Source organism: Panthera tigris, chromosome A2, assembly GCF_018350195.1.
Source record: "Panthera tigris isolate Pti1 chromosome A2, P.tigris_Pti1_mat1.1, whole genome shotgun sequence".
In the NCBI taxonomy this organism is placed as follows: Eukaryota; Metazoa; Chordata; class Mammalia; order Carnivora; family Felidae; genus Panthera; species Panthera tigris.
In genome coordinates, this window is record NC_056661.1 from 117719632 (window position 1) to 117730770 (window position 11139).

At 51.6% G+C, this 11139-nt stretch overlaps 1 protein-coding gene across 1 annotated transcript; it reads right to left on the bottom strand.

Moving 5' to 3' along the window:
• Positions 1-4217: 4217 nt before the first annotated feature.
• Positions 4218-6888, bottom strand: HOXA2 (homeobox A2). Its single transcript, XM_042968710.1, has 2 exons — positions 6145-6888; positions 4218-5499 (listed from the first exon to the last, which is right to left on the bottom strand). The coding sequence occupies exons 1-2, from the start codon at positions 6533-6535 to the stop codon at positions 4760-4762; spliced, it is 1131 nt and encodes a 376-aa protein (XP_042824644.1). The 5' UTR covers positions 6536-6888; the 3' UTR covers positions 4218-4759.
• Positions 6889-11139: the final 4251 nt, after the last annotated feature.

Consider the following 11139-nt stretch of genomic DNA (forward strand, 5'->3'; position numbering starts at 1 on the left):
CTGTCACTGAGGGACCGGGTCCTGCGAAGCCCTGGGTGACCGTGCCAACTTTCTCACTTCCTCCATGGGGCCAGAGAAGAAAAATGATATGAATGTACAGTGCGCAAGAGGGGGGGCGCGAGGGCGGAGGGCGCAGGGGGAGGGGCACGTGACTATGTCAGCCAATGGCTGAGCCTCCTGCGAAAGTTTGCTGGCTCCCGCGGTGATGGATCACCGTTTCAGTGGCATTTAAATCCCCGGCGCTCCTCCAGTCTAGGTGACGCGCAGTCGCCCCCCCAGGCGGCCCAGGCGGCGGCAGCTGCTGCGGCGGCTGCAAGGGCAGATTCGGAGCGCTGGGCCGAAGGGGAACAGAAGCCACCTTCTGCGCGCGCCGACTCCGCTCTCCCCCCCTCCGGGAGGTGGGGGCTGGGAGGCATCCCCGTCTCCGCCCCCTCCCCACCGTGCACAGAAAGATGAACTGGCAAGAGGTGAGAAGGGAAGGGGGCTCCGTCTCTCTTGGGTCGGGAATCAGTGGGCCGGAGCTCGCTGGCCTCCCACTAGCTCAGGAGCCGAGCCCGCAGAGCGCGGAGCGGAAAGGGTAGCTCCGCGGGCGCTTTCACTACACAGTCCCTGCTGTGGTGCCGGGGCAGTGAGGAGCGCAGAGGACCGTGGCGTAGGACGAGGCTAGGCCACCAGCTCCCCGAGCTTCGAAAGGAGAGGGAAGTGCGCAGAGGGTTGGCTGGGAGGAACCCGGCTGGGCGTGGAGGGGACGTGAGCAAGAAAAAAACAAAAAAACACAAAAACCAAAAAAGCCTTCCCTTCCCCAAGGAGGGTCTCTGAACCCTATTCCCCCACCGCAACTGATTATTAACGAGGCAATGAGGAGCTTTTGTAATTCGACGCCCGGGAGCGGGTGATTGGTAGTAGTTAAGGTTGCCGGAAAAGGCCGAGGGTGGCCGGCTCTTCGCCCTCCCTCTTTCCTCGCTCTCCGCCCCTTTCTCCTCCCCACTCAGCTTTGCTCCGGGAGCCCTATGGGATCCGGAGCAGCTCGGCCGCTGGATTTTGAAGGGTAGGAGGCGGGGGGAGAAAGATGACGCTAGCGGACGTGGCCAGCGTGGGGGCCGGGCGGTGCGCTGCAGGCCATCTGCCGGCTCCCCGGGACCCAGGAGTCTGCGCGCTTCAGCGGGGGCCTCAAAGGGCGAGACCACAGCCCCAACTAAATACGCTGAACTCCCCCCACCACGCCCCAACAGTGGTGCTTGTTTTCTGGAGGGGGATGTTAGGAGTGGTAGGGCTTCCTTTATCCACTAACCGCCCCCCCCCATTCTACTGCATGTCTGAAGTGGGGGGTTAGGGGCTGGCAGGTGGGAGGGGCGGTGGACAGATGGCTGATGGTGGACGGGACATTTTCTTCTTCCCCAACAACACCTCCTCCCCTTTGTATCTATGTAGTTCCTTGTGTGAACGTTCAAGTCTTTCTCTAGAGAGACACGTGCAAATCTGAGCGTCATCCCAGGCCAGGGGTCCTGTTCTCCATCACCCTCATCCTACCCTGATGCTGACGGGGTCGTTAATTGCTGTTTACTATTAGGTTTCGTGTCAACCCTTGGCTTGTAGAGAGAAAATGCCAAACTGAGACCGAGAATTGATGCATTCTTAGGTAAAAGAAATCCAGAGATCATCCAAGAAGCTTTGCAGCCAATGCAGTATAGATTTTTCTCTGACCCTGCTTATCACATCGGAATGGGACAGATAAAATTTATCTGAGGACGGAGTTCCCACTCCCCTCTAGTTTTCCCTCCCCAGTTAGAAGAAGGAAGTTTTGTTTGAAGCAGGCACATCATAAATGTGTTAGCCAACCTTTCAGGTTTCTGCATTCTGTTCTTCACATACAGAAGTTCCCCCACCAAACCTGCCCCCACAAGAGGGGAACTCTTGCAGACATTTGACTATGGATTCCCCCAGTAGCAAAGACAATTTTTCCCTAAACATTTACTTTTGAAATAGTATTTTTCTGTGACCTTTGACCCATCCCCAACCACGGTTAAGAGCGAGCCCAGCCAGGAAAGGTCACTCCTACCCCATTTCAGCACCTGGGGACACTTATTTCCGAGAAGGGAAAAGGAAAGGAGGCCCTCCTGGAGGCGGCTTCCTTGGGAGTGCCAGGCCTCCTGAGATGGGGAGGGACGCGGCTCCTGTCGGGGAGGCGGTAGGACGTGAGAGTGTAGGTGCTGGCACCGCGGACGATCTGCTTTCCGAACCAAAGTACGTTCTTTCTCCTTGCCTCATTCCTGTCCCTTTGTTGGCTTCTTCGGCCCGGGTTTGCGCAACCCCCTCGGCTGCAGGGCTTAGCGCCACAAAGCCGCCCGGGACCGCAACCGTTCTCCTGCCTCTGCTAGTTCTCGGCCTCTGTGCTGCTCTCCTTCCACTTCTCTTCCTCCCTCCGGGCCTCTTTCAGAGCCAGCGTGGGTGGGGGTGTTTTTCTTGGGACCGCTTTCATGCACTTGCATAGAGGCCCGCAATCTCTCCGGCAGGAGACAAACCTGCCTCCGCGCGCTGCTCCCGGCTCCCGGAAGGCCGGACTCCCGCAGCAGAGCCTGCTCCGCCCCGGCTGGCCGCCCAGAGCGCTGCTCTCCCGGTGTTACTTACAAAGGCGGTCTCCTCTGGCCTCGAGCCCGCAAGGCTTCCGTAGCTCGGTTCTTCCCCCACCCCCCACGAAATCGTGGGGCTCATCCCGCCTTGTAGGAGACTCTTGGTTCTCCTGGCTTGTAGGCCAGTGCCCCACGACTGGAGCTAAAGTCTCTTTAAATGCCCTGGGAGAGTGGGTGAAAGGAGACCTTGGTCACTATTTAAATGATGGCCTGCAAGCGGCTTGCTGGGCTCAAAGCACCTCTTTCAGGGCTCTTCTAGAAAGGGAAGGAGCGAGGAGGAGACAAACGCCGCCGAGGCCCCGAGCTGCTCGTGGCATCCGCGGCTCAGCCAAGCTGTTGTTTTAAAAGAGCAATAAAAATGAATTATGACTAAACGCCTTCTAACTTAATGCTTTCGGACGGGGATCCCCGGCAAATACGTAAGAGGATTTTTATTTGTGCATGTGTTCCTGCAATTGATCTCTTTGATGACATTCTCATTCATAGAAAGCGTTTGATTTATGAGCGTAGGACGAATCGCAAACAGCAGCGGCTCAGCCCTGGCTGCGGCCGGGCTGCCCGGCTCAGCTCCGCGCCTGGGGCTGGAGACCCGCCGGGGTCCTTACACGCCTCCGCCGCTGCCAGGATGTAGGGGGCAAAAGGGTGAAGGAAGATAGGGTGCAAACCCATGGAGAAAGATCGCGATTTCATTGTAACTTCCAAGCCTTAACTATTAAGAGCCGGGTTCCTAAATCAACCCGCCCCCCACACATGTTGCTTACACACTGCGTTTTCTCACGGTAAGTAGCCATCACAACAGAGCTCAGTAAGGAAAAAATCAGCATGGGGAGATATAAGAAGGGGGGGGGGAGCAAGACAGCCCAGGAACGTGCCCTAGATTACATTTTATTGATATTTCATTTAAAGTGCTTTTTCTCTTTCTCTCTCTAGAAACTGGGTTAATTTATAACCTAGGGCGCAGAAACTCTCCATTTTAAATCTCAACTTGGTAACCTGGCTTCAAAGCTTTAATGATCCATTATTTGCCATGTAAACAGATTTAAGAATGAAATATTGATTTTTCTGACCCTGAAAAAAAAGAATCCTAGAATGACTGGACCAGAGGATTGGAAAGAACGCTTTCTGAAGTGCATTTTCCAGCTAGTAACCATGTTTTGTTTTATTTTTGTTTTCTCTACCTTTTAGGTCTGTTTGCCTGGACCCATCAACATCTGGGAGACTAATCAACCACACTGAAAATGTTTCCGGGGGATTGTGGGGGAGGGGGTTGGAATGTAGATGTTTGAAACAAATGTGTATAAATAAATGAATTGTTGATAACTTAGTTATTGACCTGGAGACTGGTAGCTTGTTAAAGAAACTCCATGTTCCTTCTTCCTGGAGTTGGGCGGTTTCTGTAGGCACTTTTATTTCTCCACTTTCAAAAGCTTGGGCTTGGCCCAACTGTGAGGCTGCCCAATCCTGTTTCTATTACCAATTTAAATCTATGGCTTGAACCTCTACACTGAAAAACCAAATCCATTCCCTTTAAAAAGAGAGAAAAAAAAAAAACATTTCTCAGAAGTCCTATGTTCTGGCTTTCTTTTTTGTTATTGACTACTGAAGACTTTGAACATGCCCCCTTAATAAATATATTAAAATTGAAAAAGAAGATGAATTGTGACCAGAATTTTATTTACCAAGTTAGACTAAAAGAAGAAAAAGAAACCGTTATGAGCCTCGAGAAAGAGGGGGGAGAAAAAATAAGAAAGCTACTTATAGCAAAGGAGAATTTATTCTACCAAAAATACTCATGACAATGCATCCTAATGTAATACAAAAATAAAAAGAAAGTGAAGATACAAGTATATGATCACTTTCTTGCAGGCCTCATATATTGCTTTCAGGAAATCACATAGAGGGGTGTTGGATTAGATTTAGAACAACTAAAACTCCAAAATAATCTGTAAAAGATGGCTCTGAAACTGGACCAGGAGAATCACTAAACAGAAAATCTTCCACATTTAGAGGAGAGAGAGGGTAGGTCAGGAAGAAAAGAAAATAAAAATCAACTCTCAGAATAAAAGAAGGCAAAAGCACCTGGTCAAAGGGGTTTTTGTTTTGTGATGCTTTGTTTTGCTTTAATGTTTTTAGTAATTCAGATGCTGCAAGTCGATTGTGGTGAGTGTGTCTGTAAAAAAGTCAAAGCTGTCAGCTGAAATATCTACGGGACTGTCGAGGGAACCTGGCAAACTGGGCGAGACTGCATCTGAAAGCTGCAGGCAGGAATCTGTGGAAAAAACGTTAAAGTCCTGCAAAGAGGGGACCTCGAGGGCCTCGGGACTGTCATTGTTTAGGCCTGAGCCACAGTTCTGGCCCATTGTTGACAAGCAGTTAGAAACAGTGGGTGACTGGTGCTGAAAATGTTTCAGATTTTTCTCATTGCTGGTTAAAGGCGAAACTGGGAAACTTTGGGAGTCGCCATTGTGTCCATTGGGAGCCTGCTGCTGAGAGAGGGCATTTTGCTGAAAAGTGTAACCTTCCCTCTCCAGAAGGGCCCCGGAGACGCTCAGGGCTTGCTCAAAGAGCGACTTCTCTTCCTCGTCCTCCTCCACTTTCTCAGAGTCTTCGAGGCTTTTAAATTTCCCCTCGCTGTTGTGGTTCTCCTTGCACTGGGTCTGCCTCTTGTGCTTCATCCTCCGGTTCTGAAACCACACTTTCACTTGTCTCTCAGTCAGATCCAGCAGCGCTGCGATTTCCACCCTTCGGGGTCTGCAAAGGTACTTGTTGAAATGAAATTCTTTCTCCAGCTCTAAAAGCTGCGTGTTGGTGTAAGCAGTTCTCAGGCGTCGGGAGCCCCCGCCGCTGCCATCGGCGATTTCCAGGGATTCTGCGGAAAGGGAAACCAACAAGAGACACGCGCACAGTTGGAGGTGGAGGGGTCCGAGCGGGGTTATTCCACTGGAGAATAAATATAGCAGAAAAGATCAACTGCAACAAAATGGCCGCCCCTGGATGCAGTGGAGCTATTGTGCTGCCTTTCCTGGGAGCCCAGCCCGGGGAGACCCCATCTCTTTCCACCTCCACCAGATTCCTGCCTGTGGCTCCCCCCAACCTCTCCATCCGGGAGCAAACTTTATATTAGCCACACCACAATTTATAATTAATGCATCAGCTGCTTAGCTGAGCAAGAGCGATCTATCACTCTTCATTACTGTCAAAAAGCCAAACTCTAGGACAACTAGACAAGAGGAGGTCAGTTCCAACTCAAATAAATCATCCCACATTACACAAGTTAGGGAAAGTTCCCCCCCCCCTTCTTAAAAATATATATATGTCTCATTGTGCAGCGCAGGATCCCTTTTCTCTCCATCACACCCACTCCTGAGCCCACAGGGGAAGGGAAGGCAGCCAAGCATCTCTCCCTCTCTCCCCCTTCTCTCCCAGCCCACGCTCCCCTCCCCCATAACCGCTCCCCGGGCAGCCCCGAAGGAGCAGAGGGTCCCGGGACCTGGGGCCAAGTCTTTGGACTGACCTTTGTGGCTGAGGCAGGCAGGGCCGGTGGCGGCGGCGGCGGCGGCGGCGGCCGAGGCGGGCGGCAGCGCGGTTTTCTTGGCCGCCTTCTTCTCCTTCATCCAGGGGTATTCGGGCGGCTGCAGGGCGCCGGCGGGCACTGGGCTGCCGCGGCTGCCCGCGGGGCTCGGCTTGGGGCGGCCGCCAGCGCCGTGGCGAGGGTGACTGCCCGGGTTCAGGCTGGGAATGGTCTGCTCAAAAGGAGGAGGAATCAGTGTCGAGTGTGAAAGCGTCGAGGTCTTGATTGATGAACTTTGAAATGTATCAGCGACAGGGGGAAAAGATGTCAGGCACTCAGCGAGCGACGGCTGGCTATTGATAAAACCAATCTCTCGCTCAAATTCGTAATTCATGGCCTTCTCCTTGGAGCCCCCTCGGAGAAAAAGTTCCCTCTTCTGGAGGGGCTTTGGGGGGGCAAGGCCCGGGAAAAAGGCGAGAGCAGAGGAAAAAAAAATCTATCATAGAAGATCGCTGCTGGGGTGTTTTTTTTCTAATTCACTGATTACAGCCGTATGGGGACCGCGCTACTATTAAACTATTGAATTCATGGAGACAAGGTTGAAATTGGACCGAATTGGCTGTCACATGATTGCTTCTGCCCAATGACAATTTGGGCTTTAATCAAAAGAAGCCACTGTCTGTTTGATTGATCCAAAAAAGTCGGGAAGGAACGCCTCATTGGGGGCCAGCGAGGCTTTATTTACACTTTTTTCAGGGCAAAAATACATATATGTGGGTGTGGGTGGGGATGCCCGGGAGTGCGTGGGGGCGAGGGTGCCTGCCTGCCTCCTGATCAGCACAGAACCTGGTGTGTGCGCTTGGGAGTGTGTGTGAGTGTGTGAGTGTGTGCGAGTGTGAGCCCTGCTGCCGGGCCCGCCGGCGGCCGCCCTCTAACTCCCCCGCACACTCCGCGCATTGTTTGGGACTGTCGGGAAGACGCCTCGCACCTCACAAATCATCTAAGCACCTCAGTCTGACGCCTGCAGTCATTAACAAAGTAATCCATTAATCTTCAAAGTTTTGACACCCGAGAGCCCCGCATCCCAGCCACATAAGTTCTGCTAAGGCAGGAGGAAGGAGCAGAGGGAGAGGGGAGATGAGACTGGGAGAAGAAAGAGAGAGGGAAGGAGGAGGGAGGGAGAGAGACAGACAGAGACAGACAGAGAGAGAAGACACAGAAAAGAGGATTCATTTTGGGGTCTCCCCTCTTTTATTTCCATTTTCCTCTGCCTTTTCTAAAACCAGTTACTGGATCTCAGAAGTGATTCCTGTTTTCCTTCCTCTCTTTCCTTCCCTCTTTTCCTCTTCCCCCCTGTCCCCTTCCCTCTCTCCTCTGTCCACCTCTCCTTCCCCAAACCCCTCCCGCATGCCCTCGCCCCCCTCCCAAAGCCCAGCTCGGAGTCTGCGCCCCCCCCCCCTCGCCGGACCCGGACCCCGGCCCATTGTTAGCCGGCTTTTCCAAGGCAGCTATGCATCTGGCTCCAGAGGGAAGCGGAAGACGGGGAGGCGGCTCTCGAAGCTTCCCAACCTTCCGGTGCCATCAACTTTTCAGGAGTGGCTCAAGAAAGATAGATGCATGTGCCAAGCAAGACAACAACCCCAGGTTCATGTGTCCAAATCTCTGTAGCCAGGGCGGCGACCAACCAAAGCAATGCCACCCGGAGCAGGCTCCTGCGGCTCCTGGCATTCTGGGTTTCATACCCGTAGGGCTCGGGTGCGGTGAGTATTTCTGATTTCCAGGAAGTCTGTTGGAAGTTAGCAGCAGGGAAGGAGAAGGCGCTTATTCCTCTCTCTCTCTCTTTCCCTTTTTCTTTCCCTCTCCTTCTTCTCCTGGTCCTTGTCGCTCTGATTGGGGGCTTGTTGGTTCAGATGCAATTCGTGTTCCCTGGCAGCCCAAATTGTCTCCCGCACCTTTCCGCTCCTTGGCCACCAGGGATGTTTGCACTCAGGTTCTGTTGTGGGCAACAGCATCGCAGGTGAGAGAGGGCAACCTCAGGAGGAATTATAAACGTTCTCTTTTCTCTGCTCACTCTCTCCTTTTTCCAATTCGGAGACTTGAGACTGAGGGCATCGTGGACTGTGCTGGAGGGTTCAAAAGATAACACCTTTAGGTACCAAACAATAACTTTTTAAAAATCCACCAAGCCAGAAAGAGGGGAGGAGGCTGAGAGAGAAATCTGAAGGTATCTCTTTTCCCTCAAACCCTGAGGATGATGATTCGCTTTTGCTTCCTTTGAAATGGACCGAGTGATCAGACTCCCCCAGGCCGGCAGGCATCCGTGGCAGGAAAATAAATCATTCTGATGGCCAAGGAGAGAGAGGTTGGTGGGGGAGAAAAATCTACGTAGAAAACAAGAAAGGCCGACCGCAGCACAAGGCTAGGACTCCTTCTCTAAGGCCGGCATCAAAGGGGGCTTGAGTTGGAAATTACATATAAAGTGGCCTCCGTCATTGACTGGCCCACAGCATTGCCTTACAGATAGAGATGCTATTTTGGAAAATGTGAGGTTTTTCAGTTTTCTTGCTTTTATTCCAAACAAAGCTCTGAAGGAAGTCTGGGCGCGATCAATCTTGCTCACCAAAAGCCTTGACAGCTTCTGGCCCTTAAGAACACATTTCAGCTTCGAGCTCTTTCCAAGATCAAATGTGGCCGAGCAAAGAGGAGAGCAGGAAACGCAAGTAAACAAGGAAAACTAGTCTTTTAAAATATATCTTTCTGGCAGCAGAAAGAGTTATAAGGCTGCTTTTAGGAAAGGTGCTTTGCAGATTCTGGGATAGCGGCTTTTGCCATTTGCTTTTACCAGAAATAATATTGAGGGGTTAAGGGGAGGGGGAGCTACGGAGAGAGAGCAGCGCTGCCCCCATATCGCTGAGGCTTTGTCAGGGGCTGCGTGGGTGAGAGCTTTCTGCTCGCCTCAGCGGCCTTAATTCAAACACCATCTGGAAGCAAACCCTTTTCTTTGACCATTCAACACTGAAATCTTCCCCAAATCTATTGCTTTAACCCAGGAATCTTTTAATAAGGACTTATTTTTAATATCTTGGAAGCTGGAGGTGAGATCAATATTTTTTCTTTGAAACCCAAAACGAATGTTTTGATTGCCAAGATATGGGAAATCATATTGGAATTTCATTTAAAAATCTGTGTCCTGAGGGAGGAAGGATTCCTCCAAACCAGTTGCCTCTCAGCTAAATAGCAGATTTTGGAAACGGGTTCAAATAGTGATATCCCTGAAAGATTTCCCTCTCTGAATGGATAGAGCTCCCTGGCTCGCTCTCTCTCTCTTTCTGTCTCTCTTTCTCCACTGTTCCTTATTTTACTAGGTAATTTTATACACTTCTCTAAAATTATTACTCATAAGACTTCCGTGTTGCTTAGCCTGCTCAGTTCAGATCTGAACAACTAAAAGAGCAGACGCTCCAGTCCTCACAAAGACTGGTTTTCCAGACTCTGCATTTCTGAGGTGCGCCATATTTCGGCAGGGAGGTTGGGGTGGGGTGGGGAGTAGATCTACTCCTTCTGTAACCCAAACTCTTTCAAAAATGAAAAAAAAAATGTGTATCAGGAGCCCCTGAACAGATATGGGAGAAGCATCTCTGGCTGTGAGAGAAAAACTCAGATCCCTACAGCTACCTGGCTTTATACCTTCAGAGCCTTTTTCTTTTTCTTAAAATGTGAAAAGGTTCCCTAAAAGCAGCTCCCGTGGACCCAGGAGATACCCAAAAATGGCTCCAGTGCCTGTTTCTAAAGATCAGCTGAGGGAGCTTCTCAGGGGAAAGATAGTGGCCATGATGATGGATATTTTGGATTGCAAACAAAATGGCGACATTTTTCACCTCCGTCTCTGAAAGATACAATCCAGGGAGAAGGAGGATTTATTTCTCACATCAGATGCTTCTGATCCCCAGACGCAGGTGGTTCCTTGCTTCCAATTTAGAAAGGGGATGTTGATGGGGATACAGTTCTGAGGCTTACACTTTCTGAATTTGGTTCCTTCTCCAAGCAGTTCTTTAATCTGAAGATGAAAATATTTCCCTTTCCTGTGCCTGCTTTTGCCTCTGCCAGCCAGTCAGTAGGTAGCCTTATCTTAAATCCAGGAGTAGAAATGTAACATTTAGCTCCTGAAGCATCATGAGAAAGAAATACTTATAAAATTGCATTTTTATTAGAAAGATGCCAATCTCCCTTATCTCCCCTCCTCCCCCTGGGGCCACAGAAGGAGAACGAGGAGGGATGAAGGAGAGGAAATAAATCCAGAGAATGCCAGATCCCAAATTCCAGGATGAAGCCAAAGCTGGGACTCAAACAGTCCAGGGAAGGGCTCGGGGAGGCTCCTGGGAGTTCAGCCTTTCTTTTCTTCAGCCGGAGACCTCGGTGAGGCTGTCCGGTTCGAGCCTCCTAGCTCCCCGTGGCGATTTTAGGAGTGATTCTCTCCTCCTAGTGCGATAAAGGACCGAAAAGCATCTACAGAGAGTCCGGTTGCTCGAAAAATGCTCGCCATCCTCCGCGCGGCTGGCGATTCCCAGGGTTAAGGCATTGACTGGTCCTCTTCGACCTAGAGGAAGATCTTGGAGAAGACCGCCCTGCCTTACTCCCCAGCGGGGCCTCTCGGGCACCTGTGCGTCCCCGCCGCGCTTCGGCCCGCGGCCTTTTGTTTCTCCCGCACTCTGCACTCACGCAGCTTCTGCGCCTGCGGCTGGCCCCTCCGTGGCAGCTGGGAATCAGGCTGCCCAGCGGGCTGGCGTTCGGCGGTTTGCAAAGCTGCCCGCCTCCGGGAGCTCCTACAGCCTTCCGAGAATTCGCTGCGCTCCCGGGCGAGCCGCCCGGCCAGGCCCCACTCCGGAGCTAGAGGGCTTGCCGCGGCCTGCTCAAGCCAGTTCGCCTCTGCCTGAATTCCACGCAGACCCCCGTCTTCGGCCAAAGAACCCCTTCTGAACACGGATATTATTCAGAATA

Excerpts from the sequence above, each read along its gene's own strand:
- HOXA2 (XM_042968710.1), bottom strand. The coding sequence starts at position 6,535 with ATGAATTACGAATTTGAGCGAGAGATTGGTTTTATCAATAGCCAGCCG. Across the intron at positions 5,500-6,144 it reads TGCCTGCCTCAGCCACAAAG|AATCCCTGGAAATCGCCGAT; the intron begins GTCAGTCCAAAG and ends CCCTTTCCGCAG.